General features: G+C 52.2%; 1 protein-coding gene across 1 annotated transcript in view; it reads right to left on the bottom strand.

Annotated features, from left to right (window-relative positions):
* Positions 1 to 7,537: 7,537 nt before the first annotated feature.
* The window catches only part of PPP2R2C (protein phosphatase 2 regulatory subunit Bgamma), a 42,237-nt gene continuing 28,066 nt past the window's right edge, over positions 7,538 to 21,708 (bottom strand). Inside the window, exons 5-7 of the mRNA XM_064286236.1 lie at positions 16,933 to 17,102; positions 12,256 to 12,347; positions 7,538 to 10,940 (exon numbers count right to left, since the gene is read on the bottom strand). Coding sequence (XP_064142306.1) covers positions 10,649 to 10,940; positions 12,256 to 12,347; positions 16,933 to 17,102 — 554 coding nt within the window. The 3' untranslated portion in view covers positions 7,538 to 10,648. The remainder of the gene's footprint in view (positions 10,941 to 12,255; positions 12,348 to 16,932; positions 17,103 to 21,708) is intronic.

Here is a 21,708-nt window from a genome sequence, read left to right as displayed (position 1 = left end):
TCCCATCATCACAGCAACATGCAAGCCCCCACAGTATGGCAAACTGATGGACAAGTGGTAGTATAAATCATTAGGGAATTGCAAATTAAAACAATAATAATATACCACTTTACATATATTACAATGGCTAAAATCCAAAACTGACAACACCAAGTGCTGATGAGGCTGTGGAGAAACAGGAACTCTCATTCATGGCTGGTGGGAATGAAAAGTTGTGCAGCCACTTTGCAAGACAGCGTAGTACTTTCTTACAAAGCTAAATACAAGCTCATCATTCAATTCAACAATTGTGCTCCTAGGTATTTACACAAATGAGATAAATATGTATGTCCACACAAAAGCCTTCACACAAATATTTATAGTAGCTGTATTCATAATTGCCCAAAACTGGAAACAACCAGAATGTTCTTTAACAGGTAAGTGGATAAACAAACTGCTGCACACTCCTCATTGCCACTCACACCCTCCGTGCTCAGAAAACTTTGTTGGATGAATAACCAAAACCAAACCCGTTGCTGTTAAGCCGATCCTGACACATAACCACCCTACAGGACAGAGTAGAACTGCCCCCAGAAGGTTTCCAAGGCTGTAATCTTTACGGCAGCAGAATGCCACATCTTTCTCCTACAGAGTGGTTGGTGGGTTCAAACCACCAACTTTTCAGTTAGCAGCCTGGTGCATAACCACTGTGCCACCAGGGCTCTTGCTGGATGAATACAAACCAAAAAAACCACACCCGTTGCTGTTGAGTTGATTCTGACTCATACCGACCGTATAGGACAGAGTAGAACTGCCCCATAGGATTTCCAAGGATTGGCTGGTGGACTCGACCTTTTGGTTAGCAACTGCTCTCTTAATGCCTGAGGGCTGCTGATTTAACTAGATTTTCAAAGACAAATAACCTTTCTGAGGTGAAGTTTGTTCTTATTTGGCACATTCATGAATGGTACAGTCCTTTGCATCTTTCGTGGGCTTTCCAAAGGATTTAAATGAATTTCGTAGTTTTTTAATATTACATCCATTATTCATTTCTCCAAGCACCCATAGATATTCTTCATGTTGGATTTTTTTCTTTTTTTTGCAAAGTTCTGATAATAGGATCCTTACAATGTTCACATTTAATTTTTTCCTCCTAATATTGCTGCCTTTTTTTGACTTTCCACTTCTCTCTGAAATCCCTCATGTCGTTTGACACTGTGGGCCCTGAGTAATTCTGACAGCATCCAGGTAAAGACAATGGTGCTTTGTTTTTTTTTTTAAAAAAAAAGGACGTCTCTGTCTGAAATGAATCATTCACCACTCCTTCAATTATCTCTAGCTCTAAAAGCTTCTTGGTTGCTAGGAAACCTCCCCTGAAAGGCTGGGGCGCTTTTGTTAAAGTTGTTCATCAAGAGGTTGGACTTCTACAGGGTAACTTTGGAAAGTGGTCTCGGTGAAAGGAGACAAAAGAAGACTCAGGTTCCCTGGTCTTCCTTTCCAGAAGTATAAAATCAATTGACCAAACATTGGTCTTAGCGTTCCTCCAACTAGCCAGATTCGTGGCTTTTTCTGCAAACAGCCAGAAAATCTCTTCTTTCCTGTTTACTTTGACGGAATGAACTGTCTTCACAGGATAGCAGGATCCTGGGGAGCTTCAGACCCCCATGCCTGAGCTTTGCCCCTGAGATTCCCTCGGCCTGGGCACTGGGAGCTTCAGCGGCTCCCCGGGAGAGTCCAACATGCACCTGAGGCTGGAACCACCCTCCAGGAAAGGGGCCAGGAGCAGAGCTGTCTCTGCTGTGACCCTGCAGGTGGAGGTGGGCGAGTCCAGGGGGGAGCCCTGGGGCCCAGAGCAGAGGACTGAGCAGTTTCCCGTGGAGTCTCTGACAGAGCAGACGCTGTGGTAGGGCTTTGTGCACGATCCCACGCTTATTCTCAGAAAAACCTCGTGAGGGCTACACTATTGTCCCAGGTTTATAAACAGGAAATTGGGGCTTAGAGGCGTGCAGGGGCTGAAGAGCCCTGGGGCAGCCAGCCCCCAAGAGCTTCCCTGGGTAGCCCCTTCCCCACTGTGCCGGGGTGGTCAATGTGACCAGGAGACGTGGCAGCCTGAGGACGTGTCTGTCACTTTGGAAGGGAGTTCATGGAAAACCAGCTCTGGGCTCCAACCGCTCTCTCCATCTCTCTCAGAGATTAGTCCCTCAGGGCTGGGGCTGGTTGTAAGCCGCCACACGGAGAAGCCATCTGGTGACAGAGGACCTGAGGCCCCTTCTCACACTCCTGGCCCATCTATTTATATAGGCAAGTGTGCCTTTCTGTGCCTCCTGGGAGAAGTCCTCTCACTTCTCCCAGGAGATACCCCTCTTTCTGATTCCCTGCTTGGTGGGGGTCAGGCGAGGGGCCTGAGGACTACCCACACTTCCTACCACCACCATTGACGTGAGGCTCTGGACTGGCGGATCAGGCCCAACCTCATTTCCTGTGTATACAGTGCACTGAACATCTGTGGACTGTATACAGTGAGGATCAATTAAGGAAATGCAGGAACCACCCCCATGCTCCAACTCCCACAGGGAGAGCCTTGGGGGTGCGTCATCAAACCTGGAGGAATGTCTAGTATAAGGCCAGGCAGCTGCCCCTTCCAGTCAAACGTGGCAGAACTTACCACCCACCACTTTCCGTAATGTCTAGTAAACAATCCAACAGGCACGAACAGAAACCACAAACCCCAGTCAGGCAGGAAGGACAGGGGCGCTGGGTCAGACAGCTCCAGGACCTTGGCCGCATGTGGCTCACATTTCAGAGACCCAGGTCCAGTCGCCTCACCTCTGCTGTGTGGCCCCGAGAGGGACCCCTGACCTCTCTGAACCTCAAGGTCTTCATCTCTAGAACAGCAGAATAACGCACATTTGTGGGGTCTTTTGGGTCAGCAGGTCTCCACCGGTCACTACTGTTGAAGTCCTCATGGGCGGTGGGCCTGGGCATGTCCCCTAACCGTCCTGTGCTTTAGTCAGCTCCTCTGTGAAGCTGTTTCTCAGGTTGTTATGAGAGTTGGTGAGAAGTAAAGTACCCATCATACCTTCATTCATTCATTCATGATTCATTCATTCACTCATCTATTCAATCGTTCACTCACTCAATGGTTTTGAAGTCCCCGGTGCTGGGCACTGCAGGCCCTCCTCCCTGTTCTATGTTGTGTTGTTGTTAGGTGCCGTTGAGACGGTTTTGACTCATAGTGATCCTATGTACAACTGAATGAAACACAGCCCAGTCCTGTGTCATCCTCACAATTGTTGTTATGCTTGAGCCCATTGTTGCAGCCAGCGTGTCAGTCCATCCCATTGAGGGTCTTTCTCTCTTTTGCTGACCTGTCCGATGAAAGTAGGTAAGTAGAGGCCTCAGCAAGTGCCAAGGACCATCAGTCGTCAGCAAACCACATCTGAGAATTGAGGCAAAGGCCAGTGTCTCCCCCTCCACGGAGCCACCTGCAGGCCATCCCCATGTCCCCGAGTCCCTCTCACACAGCCCGCCCACCCACCAAGGGCCATTGGTGAATCTATGTTCTTTCTTTTTAATTGCAGCGTTGGTGTCTTTTAAAGACTAAACAACAGCAGCGTTCCCTGCCCAGTGCTCTCACTCCCAACTCATCCTTCATCCTGTTAGCTTTTTCTGCTCATCACTCCGTGTTCTGAACGACACGTTCACGGGCTGTTCCTGACTTTCCAGTTTTAAATCTCTCCACCGGCACCGCGGAAGACAAACGTTAGCTCTCAGGCTGCCCTCCCCCACTGCCCCCTCCTATCCAGGATGAGCGTCCCTACGTCTCTGCTAAATCAATATTCATAGTTTAGACTTTTATGTTACGTAAAAAGTAGTCACAGCTGAGCTGGTAGGACACTGTGATTATATTTTCTTTCTCTAGTAAAACTTCTTGTTTACCCTGGGATTAGTAATTATCTAGTTTTTTGTTTGCCTAGTATTAAAAAAAATTTTCTATATTGATCACTAATTCATTTTCTAAAAGTACAAAACTCTTCTCGATACCTTAAAACAATCAGGTAAGCTCTCAATTTTTTTCCCTCATAGAGATATCATTCTGGAACTTTCCATCTTCCAGCTTCCATCTGGACACTCGCGGGCCCCCCACAGCTGCCATCCTGGGGCTCCCGGCATGCCCATTGCCTCTCTCCTGTGTCAGGTGTCCTGTTCCCTGGGTTCCACGTGTACTTGCTGGGAACAGGTTGGGTTACTGTCCAGGTCCAGTGGTTTATACAGAACGCAAGTTTCTTTCTCTCTCAAGTAAACAACAGAGCAGGTGCTCTGGGGCCAGTATGCTGGCTCAGCCCAGGTCTCTCCTGTCTTGTTGCTCCATATCTCCGAACTCACCTCTTCTATCTTGAAATCGATGGCGGCTACTCCAGCATCCACCACTGCGAACTCAGTGTAGCCAGTGCTGAGAGAGGAAGCGTGGTTCTTCCTTCCCAGAGCAGAACTTGTAAGCTGAGCGCTTCACTTCCACCGCTTCCCACGGGCCATGGGAAATAAAACTACACGTTTTGTTTTACGAAAGCAGGTATTTACCCATGACACTAAAGGTCATCTTATTAAATGTTAGAAACCTACCTGCTATATAATCATAAATATATATATTCATAATTTTTAATGCCTATGGCTATACCTTGAAATATAACTAACTTTTAGAAGCACCTTGTCTCATTTCGAGGAGCCCTGGTGGCACAGTGGTTAAGCACTCAGCTGTGAGCTGAAAGGTCTGTGGTTCAAACACACCAGCTGCTTTGCAGGAGAAAGATGTGGTAGTCTGTTTCCGTAAAGATTACAGCCTTGGAAACACTATGAGGCAGTTCTACTCTGTCTCGTAGGGTTGCTATGAGTTGCAATCAACTTGATGACAACGGGTTTGGTTTTTTTTTTTTTTTTTTGTCTTGTTTCACATAATCGTATTTAGGTGATCAGGCTAACTGAAACACTTGAAACTTATTCTTTCTGAAAACAATCAAAGATTAATGAACATGTCCTGTTTCCAAGACTCCAGAGGTCTGGTAACCATGGCTCGCTGATCTTGTAATTGTGTTTAGTAAGGTTCCATTTAAGCTTTGATAATGTTTGAGCACGTACTGCTGTCTTATAAGATTTATATATTCTGCCATGATCATCAATCAAAAATTTTTGTTCAAAGTTCCTGATGAAATTATGTGTAAGTATACCGAAATAATTGAATTAATTAATAATTCAATTAATACTGAAATAATTGAATTAATTGAAGCACTCATTTACTTGTTAATGATGCGCTGCCCAGCTTTAAAGTTGTATTATAAAACTGCATAGCAGTCTGTTAATGGTGTTCTGAGTTGTTTATTTTCGACAGCCAGAAACTAGTTGGCCACACCTGGCTGCAGGGGAGGCGGGACATGCTGACTCCCGTGGACGCCCAAGTGCCTGGATAACAACACCTCGATGCTATGTGAACAGGGCCATCAGCGATCAGGGGACAACTGAGAGCCCTTGCCTCAGAGCATTTTTCTTTCTTTCCTGGTTTACTCCTTCCTTTTTTTTTTCATGGTGCACATCCTCAAGTAGCTTTCTCAGAAAGGACAAAGGGATGGGAGAAATTTTTTAAGTTTCCCTCCCTGAATCCAGATTTTGGGAAGTCCCCCATGCTGATTCTGGACTTGGCCACTTGTCTTATTAGTTTCTGGTGTACGAGTTTCTTGCAGCTGCCATGACAAACTTTGCAGCTTAAACAACACACATTTATGCTGTCCCTGCTCTGTGGGTCAGGCTTCCAACATGGGTCTCAATGAGCTAAAGTCAAGGTGTCTGCTGGGCTGGTTCCTTCTGGAGGCTCCAAGGGAGAGCCGATGTCTTTGCCTTTCCCAGCTTCTACAGGTTGCCCACATTCCTTGGCTCATTGCCCCTCCTCTCTTCAGAGCCAGCAATGGCAGGTTGAGTCTCACGTCTCATCTCTCTGATCCTTTTCTGTCACTTCTCTCTCTCCGACCACAGTTAAGAGGTTCTCTGCTCTTAAGGACCCTTGTGATCACAGTTGGCCCACCTGGATAATCCAGGACCAGCGCCCTTAATTGCACCTACAAAGTCCCTTCTGCATGTGAGGGGCCATGCACACAGGCCCCAGGGGGAGGACGGGACATCTCTGGGGCTGTCACTCTGCCAGCCACACTGCTTAGAGCTGGTGCACAGTGGGGTAGTGGAGCTGGGCATGGAGGGATGAGGCCAGGATGCTGTCTGTGTGCTCTGAGAATCCTCTGAGCCTGGTGCTCCAACCACTTGAACCCCAGCTCCATCACTCACTACCTTTATGAACTTGGGTGGGTCACTTAATCTCCTCATCTGTGAGATGGGTGTAACACTGGCACTCCCCACCCCTGTAGTAGGAATAACATGCAGCCTCAGTGAGGTGATACATGTAAAACCCTTCGCACGTTGTCCATGTGTTCAAGAACACATTTCTGTTCTCTCTTTGGTCATCTCAACAATGCTGAGCACTGTCCTGCCCTCTGCACATGTGGTTCAGAGAGGTCAGCCACTTGTCCAAAGCCACACAGTCAGGACAGCTTCCCCTTCCTTTCTGCATGGTCCTGGGGGCTCTGAGGTGGTTGTGGACTTTGCCAAGGAAGGCCCTGCCAGACCCACCAAACAGCACAGGGGGACACGTGGTGGGGGCGGGTGTCATCTCAGCCACCACGGCAAGCAAGGTGGGCCTCTTTGGGTCTGAGCTAGCCCAGACACCTGTGGTCTCTGTCCTCCCAGGCCCTCATTGTTGGGGATACCAAGGCCACATGTGTGTAGGGGAAGCACAGTATTAGGAGTCAGCCAGCCCTAGCCCAAAACCCAGTCCCAACACCTGTTGACTGTGTGATCTTCTAATCTTTGAGCCTCAGTTTCCTCATCTGCACCATGTTCTTAAGGTGGGTCTGAGGGTCGACGAGAGTTGGTGTGTGGGTGTGCTTGGAATCATGGGCTGCCACACACCTGCTTTAAAAAAACAAACAAAAACTATCGTTTGCTGGGTGTTTATGTGCCAGGCACTATGCTTTATGTCATTATCTAATCTAACCCTTTCAAGTCCCAATTATATTCTGCCTTGAGTTTTTTATTGATACCATGTGTTTTCATTAATGGAAGCATGCTGAACCATTGAGTGTTGTTGAGTTTTGGGCAGGTAGTCTGGGTAATTTTTTCTTGCCCCCTGCCCCCTCCCACAAGCCTATCCTTAGAGTTCAATGGGACATACAATATCCCACTAATTCTACCCCTGGAGTCCCCTGGGATGTAAATGTCTCTAAAAATTTTTTCAAAATTTCTGTTTTTCCTACCAAAAATGCACACACCTCATACAATACACTGTAGAAATAGTAATTTGCAGCACAAGCCTGTTTCTTCAGTTTCAAACAGTCACAAAGACCCCCACCTTGTGGCAGCATGCACAGTCAGCTGAAAGGCAGCTTCCCAAAGAAACTGAGAGGCAGAAAATGTTGGTGGGCAACCGTATATCCCAATCACACAAGAATAAGTTTTAATCCTCCCCCCGCAACAGAATTTATGAGGTTGTTGTGTGCTGTCAAGTTGATTTCAACTCATGGCAGCCCCATGTGATACGGCAGAACTGCCCCGTAGGCTTTCTTAGGCTACGATCTTTAGAGGAGAAGATTGCCAGGTCTTTTCTCCCAAGGCCACTGGTGGGTTCAAACCACTGACCTTTCAGTTAGCAGCCAAGAGCTTAACCATTGCACCACCAGGACTCCCATTTATGAGGTAGGCCCTATTATTAACTCCATTTCCTCAGTGATGAAACCAGAGCTTAGAAAGGTTGGATGTTTTTGCCTCAGGAGCAGCAACGCTTCAATGTGAACCTGGCTCCCCCTTTGATACCCTGTGCTTACTCACCTGCCACGTTGCTCCTCATGGGACTCACCCCCCTGGGGAGACCTCATTAAAAACAAACAGCCTTCCAAGCCTAATTTTAGATGTAACATTTGTTATTTTATTGGAAAAAGCTGGTATTAACATATTTATAATTTTATTCAACAGTTGGATAATTTGTGAGACACCAAAAAAATAAAAATAGAATGCAACCATGAGTTACAGAGGCCAAAATGCTCAGATCTGTCTATTAGACCAGCATGAATCCTACACCACTGAGAGCTCAGTCATCAGAGAATACTACAACAAAAAGCCCAACAACTTCACAATGACTATGCAAACGCCTGGACAGGCAAGAAGACTAGAAAGTTTAAACACAGAAAGGATGCAAAGTTTGTGACTATCGTGCTGGCCCTTCTGGTCAGCCCTCCCCCCTGCCCCCAGCATCTTTTCTTGACACACATTTGGCTTTGGACATCATTACTTTCCAGGGATCCAAAGACTTTTTTTTTTTCTAAGAAGGTCTTTTCTTTCCTTCTTTCCCTCTTTCCTTCTTTTCTTCCCTCCCTCTTTCTTTCTCTTTCTTTCCTTTCCTTCCTTCTTTTTGTTTTTCTTTGTTAACCAAAACTTAAAACAGAAGTAAGGAACCAGGAATTGTATTAAGACCTTTTTTTTTTTTTTTTTAACACACTATAAATCTGGACTTTGAAGATGGTAAATGCTAAATACACGATCTGACAGTAGCCTCCAGCTGGAGACGCCAGTCTCCTCGGCTGCATGTGAGCCACACAGGGGTGGATCATGCCAAATACCCAAGTAGTTGTGTAAGGCCCTCAAAGCTGGATTTTGGCTTCAACAAGTTTCTGTACAATTTAGCACATTCTTGAACCTCTTTACAAGAGAAAAGAAGTACCCCACTCTTTGATTGTTAGATTTCATTACAGTCAATATGTACATACAATACTGTCCAGGTCACCTGGGTTTTGAGTGATGTGTAAACAAACACTTTTCATTCATGTTAAGAAAAACCAGTGGACCCATTTCATTGTGTGGTTATATGGCCAGAAGTGAGAGCACGCGCTTTTGTGCTTTTACACACAGAAGTATACAGTTGTCCACTGAGAGAATCTCTGCTGGGTCTCTTTCCTGGGTTGTGTTGCATCTTGTAGAAAAGGTTGGATTGTGCAGACCTCTGTCTGCACCTGCTTTCTGCATCCAACGTGAAGCCACGCAGTTGTGCCGTGAGTCCGTGGCTGAGGACAGTGGTGAGCGGGAGCTGGTGGGTTTGAAGGGAACAGGGGGCGCCACAGGGGCGGATTATCCAATAGGCAAGGTAAGCACGGGTTTATTTGTGCTTACTAACCTGTAGTGAACAGTGTGGTGAAACCCATGTAAAATTGTTCGCTACAGATTAGTAAATAAGCACAAATAAGCCCGTGCTTACCTTGCTTACTGGGTCCTCTGCCTCTATCAGGGATTGTAAATTTGAAAAGAGACTTTGATTCTGTAAGAAGGTGCTGTGGGGTTCGGAGAGAGGCAGATGCCAGCCATACCTAGAAGTGGAATCTTTGATTTGGTGAAAAAATGTGAAATTGTTCACTACAGATGATCTGGTAAGTAAAGTAAGCACCGTGCTTACCTTGCCTGTTGGATAATCCGCCCCTGGGGAGCCAGAGTGGAAACGCTGCTGTCACGAGGCAGCGCTTCCAAACGAAGCTGCCCCTGAGACTCTGGGTCCTTAGGAAAAATGTATTCTAAAATGGTCCTAACATGCAATTTTCTTCTGGAGGCAGTTCGGTTCATCTGAAAAAGGAGCTATGGATGTGGATGCAGGGTGAGGTGAGCCGTTATCGAGGGCTGGCTCCTGAAGTTCCCAAACAGAGCAGGGAGCCACCGGGGGTCTCTGCCATCTTCCAGTCCCTGTCAGGGTTCTTCTGGGACCCTCATCATCATCACACCTCCTCAGTCCAGTTGTTCCCTTCCAGGCCCTTCCAGAACCTTCCAGGCTAAAAGCTGCTTTCATGGGCACCACCAACATGGTATATTGGGGAGAGCCCTGGGTGAAGACCTGGGCGGATTCCTGGCTCCAGTCTTGGTAGGTTTTCAGCCTTTTGGAGCCTCAGGTATAAATCACTCACCTTTGATCCCTGGCACACAGCACAGGGCCGGGCACTCAGTGAGCACAGGTGTTTACGAAGGACATGAGAGAGACCCCCCCCCAGGGCCATTCTGGGGAGCCGGGTGCCCAATGAATGGGGAGGAATTACAGAGCAGGTCCTAGCGATGAAACCCACGAGCCTGGAGGGCCGCCCACAGGGCTGGTGCAGGACAGACGCCGGCTGAATTACAGACACAACAGGCACGCAAACCGGCAGACCCGCGTCCCCACCTCTTGGAAACTGGGATGGACGTGGTGCATGTGAAGACACGAGAAGAACCTAACAAAGAGGCTTGCGTCTGCAAACGGCCTGAGTTCACGTTTCACTGGGCGCGATCCTCCGGACACCCACAGACTCTTGCGGCTGGTTCCGGGGACCTTCTGCATCCCGGCTCCCCGCCCTGGGGCCAGCGGTGCAGGGAGGAGCAGCTCCCTCAGCCCTGGAGGGGAAAGCTAGGAATGGGTGCCGACCCAGGCAGCAGGTGCGAGGACCTGAACTCCACAACCCGGCCAAGAGCCACCTGGCCCCCGAGGCCGTGGCCGTTCACTTTCCTTCTTCGGGCAGACAGGACGGCGGCTCCGGCCAGGGAGCCGGGAGGGAGAGGCCACCTACTGCATCTCGGAGTTGACCTTGTCCTGGAAGATGTACAGGTTGTTGGTGGCGGCGATGGCGATGATGTTCTCGGCCGGGTGCCACGCGGTGTGCAGGATCTTCTTGGTGAAGTCCAGGCTGTCCACGCTGATGTCGTCGCGCCGCCGCTTGCCGCCCGCGCACACCCTCCGCGGCTTGAGCACCGCGCGCGGCTTGCTGCTCTCCCGGGAGGCCTCCAGCGTCACGTCGCGCTTGGTGTTGCGGTCGAACATGCGGAAGAAGTTGTTGTAGGCGCCCGTCATGATGACGCTGGCGGGAGAGGCACGGTTAGCCGGCCTGGAGGAGCCCCCCGGGGGGCTGCCGGGGCCACAGGGCGGGCTGGGCTGCTGGAGGGGGCAGGTGGGGGCCGAGCGCCGGCTCAGGTGGGGCCCCCGACCCCCCATCAGCCCACCAGGGGGATGGTCACTGTCACCCCTCGTGGCCGCATGGGGCAAAGGCGGGCAGAGTCGCAGTGGGGGGGACACCCCAAACCAGCACACACTGTGAGGAACCCGGGACATAGACACACCGTAGGAACACCCAGCACACACACACCTTGGGGACCCCCCCAGCACACACACTGTGGGGACTCCCTGGCACACATACTGTGGGCTCTTGGAATCACCCCTTCCTCTCCTGGGTCTAATGGTCCCCCTGAGGCCCTGGGAGGCCCTCACGTGTCACAAGTATCTGGGGAGCCTGGGAGTGCAGGCCTGGAGAGGCTTCCCTGGCCCGGTGTGTCTGCCCTGTGCTCCAGCCAGCCTCTGTCCTCTCTCCACGGCCAGATGAGCCCAGGGCATCGGACAGCAGGGGCGCCATGCTGGAAAGTTGAGGGGCACCATTCTGCTCAGCTTTGGAGCTCAGAAGCCAAAGCTCCAAGTTTCAGTAATGAGGCTTCTACATTTCAGAAGCTCAGTCCCTGCAGACGGGAGCCCAGAGGTTTGTGTTTGGGAGGAGTGCACAGACGGACAGCGTTTGAGGCCTCCAGGCTGAGGAAGACATCCCGGTCGTGGGGGGACGAGAGTCACAGCTGTGGGCTCTGCACTACAGCCCAGATGGGCGTCCTGTCCTCCCGTCCCTCCTGGGCCCCTGGCTGCAGGGCAGGAACCGCATCAGGCTGGGGGCCCAGGGAGTCCCAGTGGGGCATGTGAGGGCGCCTGGGCCCAGGGATCCCAGACTGACCCCAAAGCTGTGACGTGCCCCCCAGGGAGCCTGAAGTGGACTTTGACCCTGGAGGAGGGCCTGTTTCAGGGCACAAATGGGTGGGCAGGTGATGGCGACCACCCCAGGGAGGCCCAGGAGACCCCTTACCCGACAACCTGGGGAGAGGCATGTGTTCAGAGGCTCTGGACTGACTAAATGTGTTTCCACAGCCCCCCAGGGGAAGGGACTCCAGGGACGTCAGGTTCAGTTACAGAATCGGGACAAACTTTTGCTTCCTGCACCTTGAACTTGAGGCCTTAAGGCTGGTGCCTGCTGCAAGAGAGGGGGCTTGTTCGAGTACCCCTGCATGAGCTCCACCCCAGTGAGGCTGTGGGGGCAGAAGTCCCCTGCACAAGGTGGCAGGGTCCGCGGGTGAGCTTACCTGTCGCTCCCATTCCAGGCGCACTCGAACTTGTCGAAGATGCAGTCGTTCTCGTACAGGGAGCAGAGCTTGCTGCGAAGGTAGTCGTGGACCTGGCGGAGGGCGCTGAGTGACGGGGTGTCCACAGCACCCTGCCTGGCCCGCTCCTGAAGCCCCCCACCCCGGCATGAGACTGTCCAGAGCTATGGTCTGAGAGGATCAGCAGCAGGGAACAGCCTAGTCCAGTCCTGGCTCCGTCCCCAGCCACGTGACCTCGAACCGCCAGCACCTCTGGGCTCTGCCCCCTGGGGGAGGGGGGAATGAGGGCCCAGCGGGGGCTCAGGGACTAAACACAGTGACTGCTGAGCAGCCCTGCCCTTTGAGGGTGACCATCAACATGACAGTAACGGTAAGGGGGCCTCTCTATGGGGGAGGCAGCGGGCTCAGAGAGGGCAGCAACTGGCCCAAGGTTACAGCCCACCAGTGGCAGAGCAGGGACTGCCGCCAGGGTCACCTGACCCCACAGGAGAGACCACACACCCTGGCTACATCCACATATTACAGCCTGTACACAAGCTCCATCCTGGGGGGCCTGGCCAGGACCGCACAGTCCAGGGGGCAGGGACTTAGCCTCTCAGGCAGGGGATGGGGCAGCGATCGGGGTACACAGAGCCTGGTCTCAGCCCCCCACCACCTGCTCTGCCACTGGCTTGCTGTGAGACCCGGGGGGTTCCCTGACTGGTGTGCACTGGGGTCCATCTGGAAGAGGACACCCCATGGAGGGTGTGTTGGGATTACAGGAAAAACCGTAGCACTGCATGGATTTGTCCCCACTGTCCTTCCACTCCTCGTGGGCAATGACAGGGCCCAGACCAGGGGCATGTGTGGGCGGGGCCTGGGGTGGGGGAGAGGAGGTCAGCAGCCTCAGGGAGGCCGAGCTGGTCACACCTCCAAGTGAAGGAAAGGCATGTTCTAGTTCATTTGTTTCCGAAGCTTCTACCTTTTTCTGCCTGGAAACCTCCTCTTCACCAGGAGGCCCCTCCCTCAGGCAGCCCCCCGGGACTGCCTGGGGGAGCCTTCTCCGCCCTCTCTCAGTCACCTCTACCTGGTATTTCCATCCCAGGCTTCCCCCGACCCCTTCCCCTCTTCAGGTCATGGCTGGATGCCTCCTCCATGTCGGGGACCCCCGTGACTGCCCGCCCAGAAATCTCCTGGCCCCAGGCCCCTCTGCAGTCGCTGTGTGGTCCCTGGTTGTCTTCAACCCTCCTTAGATTTGTAGCCAGCCTCAGTGACTGCCTGTTGGTGGCCTCAGCTCCCTTCTCCTCCCCCTACACTCACTCCTTCAGGGACCCCTGCGTGTCTCCTGGATCCCCCACCCCTGGGTCCCTGACCCTCACCCATGGTTTCCCTGGCCCCCCACCCCCTACCTGGGTCTCCTGGGTCTCCAATTCCCAGATTCCCTTGTCCCCTCACCTGTGGGTCTTCTGGCCCCCACGTCCCAGGTTTCCTGACCCCTCACCCCTGGATCACCTGACCCCCACCCCTGGGTCCCCTGAGCTCCACCCCTGGCTCCCCTAGCCCCCCACCTCCCAGGTTTCCTGGCTTCCCACTCCTGGCCCCCTAGCCCTCACCCCCCCAGGTTTCCTGGCCCCCCACCCCTGGGTCTCCTGGCCCCTACCCCTGGGCCCCCTGACCCCCATCCCCTAGGTTTCCTAACCCCTCACCCCTGGATCTCCTGGCCCCCCACCCTCCAGGTTTCCTAGCCCCCACGCCCGGGTCCCCTGGCCCCCACCCCCCAGGTTTTCTGGCCCCTCACCTCTGGGTCTCCTGGCCCCCACCCCCCAGGTTTCCTGGCCCCCTACCCCTGGGTCTCCTGGCCCTCACCCCTGGGGCCCTGGTTCCCACCCCCCAGGTTTCCTGGTCCCCTACCCCTGCATCTCCTGACCCCCACCCCTGGGCTTTTGCCCCCACTCCCCAGGTTTCCTGACCCCTCACCCCCGGATCTCCTGGCCCCCCTCCCCTAGGTTCCCTGACCTCCACCCCTGGGTCCCCTAGCCCCGCACCTCCCAGGTTTCCTGGCCTCCCACCCCTGGATCTCTGGCCCCCGCCCCTGGGTCCCCCTGGCCCCCACCCCCCCAGTTCCCTGGCCCCCAACCCTCAGGTTTCCTGGCCTCCCAGCCCTAGATCTCCTGGCCCCTAGCCCTGGGTCCCTGGGCCCCACTCCTGGGTCCCCTGGCCCCCACCCCCCAGGTTTCCTGGCCCCCAGTCAAATGATATTGAGAGTCACTGTGTTTGTATCTCCTGGGGCCCTTAAGGGTGAGGCCACATGTCCTCCCCTCTGAGCCCAGGGTCCAGCCCTGTGCCGGGCAGTGTGCGACTACAGGGGCAGGGTCCAGGGCGTGAGCCTCATCTCTGGCCATGGAGCAGGTTTCCAGGAGCTCATGGGTAACTCCTGTCTGCATTGCTGTGTCCTCAGTCATTGCGGCCTTACTCATGCACCGGTCCAGACATGCTGTTCTCTCTCCGCCATCTGGTGGCAGGGTAATGAGGATCTTGGGTTCCAGCCAAGGTCACCGTGTCCTTTAATTCACTCTCCTTCAAATAAAATGGGGCGGGAGAGCACCAGCCCAACTCCCAGGACAGATGGGAGGCTTAGACATGGCTCAGTCTGGTGCAAGCTGAGGGCCGGCTCATTCAAACCTGTCCCCACCCCCTTCTCTTTTGTCCTCCTCAACTGCAGAGGACAGAAAGCAAATTACTAGTTTTCCCATGGTGGCAGGTCATGGACCCACTCTAGCCAACGAGTTGTAAGAAGTCTTCTAAGGAGGATCCTAGGAATTGCCCTTGCTATCCTGATAAAATGTGCAATAGACTCAGCTGGTGTAGCTTTTCTTGTTTCCTCCTACTTCCTGCCTGGAATGTAGGTGCAGTGTCCGGAGGTATGGCAGCCATTTTGAGACCCTAAGGCATCACATGTGGAGGTGGAAAACCAACACCTAGATGATGGGGGGCTGGATCCCAGAAGGAGCCTGGGACATTGAGGAGGTCATGGAGCTACTTGCCACTCCTGAACCACCCTCCTCCAGGCCTCTTGTCAGGGGAGAAGAACAGCCCCTATTTGTTAAGTACCTCGAGTCAACCGAGCACAATCCTGCTACACGTATGTCCTGGCACATAATAAGTAACCAAAAAAATGTTAGCTGCTGTCTGATTTTATGTAATTGTTATTATTTTAGAATCAATAGGTCAGCCAGCCCAGAAGCCAAGCACCCTGACTTTGGGCCTCATCCCCCAGAGCTACAGCCCCTCTCCCTACAGAGCACGGCCCGATGTATCAAGGGTCCATGGCCCTCGCTGACCACAGGCCCGTGGAAGGCTGAGGGGCCTAAATGAGTTGGCGATGGTCACTTCCTAGAGGCCTGAGCAGAGATTGCTGCATCCTTGCTTCTGTCTCGGGCCTCTGCCATTTCCAGGGGCCAGAGGAGGCCAAAATAATCTGGTGCTCACAGTTTAGTGCCAGGAGTACTTCTCCATGGTCCACTCAGGTCTGGGGTGAGGAGCGGGGGAAGCCGCAGGGCAAGGAGACCCCGCCAGCGTCGTGCAGGCACTTGACCTCCAGGATTCCACATGAACATGTGTCCTTGGTCAGATCAGGGCACTCTGCCCTCCAAGCTCTGTGCCCCTTCCCCATGGGGCCCTTCTGCCTCCCAGGACATGCCCCATCCCAGACCATGGCAGGGAGCTCAGGGAGGCATGGAGCTCTGAGCTCAGGTTCCTAACTCTGACCCTGCCCTGCACTCCTAACCTCTTGGGGGGGTTTCCTTTCTGCCAGATGGGGCAGTGGCGCCCCTTTTGCAGGGCAGCGGGGAAGAGAGGTGATAGATGTCAGTCATGTGTGCCTCATCCTTGGTTTAGGTGGGGTTCCTGGAGCGTTGTCACCACCTCTGCACAACCAACTCCTATTCATCCTACTATGTCCAACATAAATGTCACCTCCTCCAGGAAGTGTCCCGGATGTCCCCACCAGAGGCAGAGCTGAAGACAGCTTTAAAGCAGCCCCTACCTTCCTCCCAACACCCCCGTTTTATTTTAACCTCATTTGAACATATCTGGATGGGTCACAATAGAACAATAACACCCCTTTTCCTGCTCAAGCCTTTGAGTTAAGATTTTCCAGTAAGTCACTCTGGGGGTGGGGTACCCTAATCTGCCATGGTGCCTGCCCTCCAGAGCTCACAGACCAGCCTCAGGAGGCCAGGTGGAGGATTCAGAAATGCAGCGTGCCCCTCACTTCACCATGATCTGCCTGTCTAGGATGCTGCCTGGGGAAGGGCAATGCTTAACCCTCCGTGATGGTAAGACAGTAGGCACCCTAAATTGGTCCCAGCCTGAGGGTCATCTCTGCCCCCACACCTTCCCCTCCCTCTCGACTGAGGGCCCTGGGCTGTGGACTGCAGGCCTAGTCACCTGCCTTGAGGTGGGAGCCAGAGAGTGGGCCACTCAGGGCTCCTGGGAGCAGCTGAGCCACATGGCTGGGGTGGGCAGCTGCTCTCCTGAACCTCAGTGCCATCACCTATAATACGGGCACATAACCAAATGAACACCTTCCCCAGGAATTCTCAGCACAGAAAGGGCAGCATGGGGTATCTCCCAATGGCAGAGGCCCCTCTCCTGAGATTTCCCAGCTGTCATGCTCACCTGGTAGGTCTCAATGGGCCTTGCCTCCATGTTCAGGTCCCAGACCTTGACGGTGAGGTAGTCCCGTGTGAGCATGTACCGGCCGCTGTGGCTGAACTTCACGTCTGACACTGAGGAGATGATCTCCGAGAAGAAGGAACGGTTACTGGGGTCCTCGGGCTCCTCAAAGACTGCAGGGATAGAGAGGCGACCGCCATCATGGGGGTAATCCCATCCAAAGGGCCACAATGAGCAACGAACCATCCATCCTTCCATAATCCATTTACCATCCATCCTTCCATCCATCCATCATCCAAATATCCATCCATCCATCCATCCATCATCCACCCATCCATTCATCCTTCCATCCATCATCCATCCATCCATCCTTCCATCCATCCATCATCCAACCATCCATCCATCCATCCATCATCCATCCATCCATCCATCCATCCATTCATCCATCCATCATCCATCCATCACCCATCCATCATCCATCCATCCATCCATCCCTCCCTCATCCATTCATCCATCCATCATCCATCATCCAGCCATCCATCCATCCATCATCCAACCATCCATCCATCATCCATCCCTCCATCCATCCCTCCCTCATCCATTCATCCATCCCTCCATCATCCATCATCCAACCATCCATCGATCATCCAACCATCCATCCATCCATCATCCAACCATCCATCCATCCATCCATCATCCATCATCCAACCATCCATCCATCATCCAACCATCCATCATCCATCCATCATCCATCCATCCCTCCATCATCCAACCATTCATCCATCCATCCATCATCCATCCATCCCTCCCTCATCCATTCATCCATCCATCCATCCATCATCCAACCATCCATCCCTCCATCATCCATCATCCAACCATCCTTCCATCATCCATCCATTCATCATCCATCCATCCATCCATCATCCATCCATCCATCCATCCCTCCATCATTCAACCATCCATCCATCATCCAACCATCCATCCATCCATCCCTCCCTCATCTATCCATCCATCATCCATCATACAACCATCCATCCATCATCCATCCATCCATCCATCCATCCCTCCATCATCCAACCATCCATCCATACATACATCATCCAGCCATCCATCATCCATCCATCCATCATCCATCCATCCATCCACCCATCCATCCATCATCCAACCTTCCATCCATCCATCCATCATCCATCCATCCATCCCTCCCTCATCCATTCATCCATCCATCCATCCATCCATCATCCAACCATCCACCCATCCATCCATCCATCATCCATTCATCCATCCATGCATCCATCATCCAACCATCCATCCATCCCTCCCTCATCCATTCATCCATCCATCCATCATCCATCATCCAAACATCCATCCACCATCCAACCATCCATCCATCCATCATCCAACCATCCATCCATCCATCATCCAACCATCCATCCATCCATCCATCATCCTTCCATCCCTCCATCATCCAACCATCCATCCCTCCATCATCCATCCATCCATCCCTCCCTCATCCATTCATCCATCCATCCATCATCCAACCATCCATCCATCATCCAACCATCCATCCATCATCCAACCATCCATCCATCCATCCATCATCCATCCATCCAACCATCCATCCATCATCCAACCATCCATCCATCCATCCATCATCCATCCAACCATCCATCCATCATCCATCCATCATCCATTCATCATCCATCCATCATCCATCATCCATCCATCCATCCATCCATCATCCAACCATCCATCCATCCATCATCCATCCATTTGCCTAACCACCCACCCCTCCATCCACCCATCCACCTTTCATCCATCCATCCTACCATCCTTCCCTCATCATTTATCCACTCATCCTTCCATGCATTTATCCATCCATTCAGCCATCCATTATGCAGAAGACACAACCTTCCTTGCTGAAAGTGAAGAGGACTTGAAGCACTTACTGATGAAGATCAAAGACCACAGCCTTCAGTATGGATTACACCTCAACATAAAGAAAACAAAAATCCTCACAACTGGACCAATAAGCAGCATCATGATAAATGGAGAAATGACTGAGGTTGTCAGGATTTCATTTTACTTGGATCCACAGTCAACACCCATGGACACAGCAGTCAGGAAATCAAAAGACTCACTTCATCATGCAAATCGGCTGCAAGAGGTCTCTTTAAAGTGTTAAGAAGCAAAGATGTCACCTTGAGGACTAAGGTGCTCCTGACCCAAGCCATGGTGTTTTCAATCGCCTCTATGCATGTGAAAGTTGGACAATGAATAAGGAAAACGGAAGAAGAATTGATGCCTTTGAATTGTGGTGCTGGAGAAGAACATTGAATATACCACAGACTGCCTAAAGAACGAACAAATCTGTCTTGGAAGAAGCACAACCAGAATGCTCCTTAGAAGCAAGGACAGTGAGACTATGTCTCACATACTTTGGACATGTTATCAGGAGGGGTCAGCTTCTTAGGACAACATACATTGAGCATTTACTCCGAACCCAACGCTGCGCTAAGCCCTTCTGTACACTTTCCCATTTAATCCCCCATTAAAATATTAGGTCGGCACTATTATTATTCCCATTTTATAACCAAGAAAACTGAAGCACAGATGACTATAAGCCCATGTTTGCGGTCTCAGAGGTAGAAGGTGGTAAAACAGAAGCGCATCGGGCTGTCTGCCCTGGTCTGCAAGTGATACTGCACTCTGCTGACAAACTGACAGACGTGTGGGGGACATGGGCTCATACACTCGCTTAGTCCCTTATTCATTCATCCACTCATTCCTCCATTAGATCATTCACTCATTCACTTGCTCATTCATCCATTCACTCTTCTACCCACTCACTCGTTTGCTCAACCATCCATTTGCTCATTTGCCCACTGGTTCATTTGCTCATTCACCCTTTTGCTCATTAATTCATCCACTCATTTGTTCATTCATTCATTTGCTCAATTGCTCATTCATTCATTTATCCACTCCTTTGCCCCTTTGATCATTCATTCATTTTCTCACCCATTTGCCTGTTCACTCATTTGTTCATTCACACATTCACCCACTCATTCATTCACTTATTCACTCATTTGCTCATTCATTCATCCACTCATTTGCTCATTCACTCATCTTTCATTCACCTATCCACTCATTCACCTACTCCTACTGAGCAACTACTGTGTGCTCACATGCTGGAGGCCCTGGGGATGACACCATGGCTAAAGGAAAGCCCCTTGTTCTGTGGAGCTGGTGTTCTTCCTCAGAAACAGACATAAAGGATGAGACACACTGTGCTGTTGGGGAGGGATGAGTGCCTGGGCGGGGGGGGGGCAGTGGTGGGGGCATGCCATCCTGGCAGAGAGGCCACTGGGGGGGGCGGTGACATTGGAGCAGAAACTGAGGAGGTGGGGAGACAGCAATCCAGATGCCTGGGAGGGGCAGCCCAGTCAGAAGAAGCACGCCATGCAAAGATCCTGAGGTGGGGACAAAATGAGGCCAGGCAGACGGAGAGAGGACTGAGCATGGGGCAGAGGGATGCAGGCCATGGCAGGGGGTCCCTCTCAGGGAGTGGGGGCCACAAGCAGTGAGGATGAGGTCTAGTCAAGGGGCAGAGGGCAGGGGGAGGCCGGAGGGCCCCTCCCATGTAGGGAAGAAGATCCCAGAACAGCTGCAACCCACCATCAGCCAGGCAGAAGCCAATGAGTGCTGGCTGGTTTGAACAAAAACACGTGTCCACCCAACGTCTGCCGACCAACCATGGAGAAGTGTCTCAGGGCACTAAAAGGCTCCTGTACTGACCTTCCTGCCTCTGTGACCCCAAAATCACAGCAGGGAGGAAGGAGAGCCATCTGGGGGCCCCCGTCTTGGCACTTGGAAGGGCCCCACCACCTCTGATGAGCAGGGTGGCCACTCTCCCCCACCAGCCTTCCCACACTCAGCGGCAAGGGACTAGCATTCCCCCTCCCTCACAGCACACGTGGTACCAGCAGCAATGTGAGCATGCCAGGCACTCAAGTCACGCCCCTCTTTAAAGGAGAGGACCCCCTGAACCCCGCCTCCCTCATCATTCACAGGGCACCTCCCAGAGGCCTGACTCTCCTTCAAGGAGGGCAGGAGACAGAGGACCAGAAGGTAGTCTCATACCACTAGACCTTCTGTGAGGCTAGGGGAAGAGGGGCCTGCTGGGGGGTGACTAAAAGTCTGCACCGTGTGTGCCCTGTGCCTCTTGGCACCTCAAGGGTCTCAGCTGTGCAAATGGGGCCCAGGAGACCCCAAGTGCACAGTCGGTTCACTGATGGTACGTCCCCCCCTCCCTTTCCAGGGGCCTTGACTGTGAGCTTACGCTTCAAGGGGGTCAGTTCATGTCACAGGGTGACTGTTAGCTCTGAGGAGGAAGAAAGGGCAGAGGTCACAGGGACATTGGAATCCAGGGTTGGACACCACGTGCTGGCCCAGCAGTCCCCTTCTGGCTGCACCAGGCAATTCTGATGGTTTTGTAAGGACTCAAGGATCAGAACCCTGTCCCCCAAACGAAAAATATCCATGGGGAGAGATAGGAATAAGCTTGAGAAGAATTATAACCAAAAGTTCTTATTTTTGTTTTCAAACATTTCTAAGATAATCAATGCAATAATTTTTTTCAAAAGACAGAAGAATCCGCTGTTCCTTACCAACCCCTCCCCAACACACACCTGCACCCCCCCCTTGGGTTAATGAGCGGTGAGGTGGTCTCCCGCTAATTGTCAAATCACCAAGGACATCCCACAGTAGTTACTGCTGCCA

The sequence above is a fragment of the Loxodonta africana genome, chromosome 5 (genome assembly GCF_030014295.1).
Source record: "Loxodonta africana isolate mLoxAfr1 chromosome 5, mLoxAfr1.hap2, whole genome shotgun sequence".
NCBI classification, from domain to species: Eukaryota; Metazoa; Chordata; class Mammalia; order Proboscidea; family Elephantidae; genus Loxodonta; species Loxodonta africana.
The sequence above is the reverse complement of the archived record's forward strand: the minus strand, read 5'-3'. Positions and strand labels throughout refer to the sequence as shown.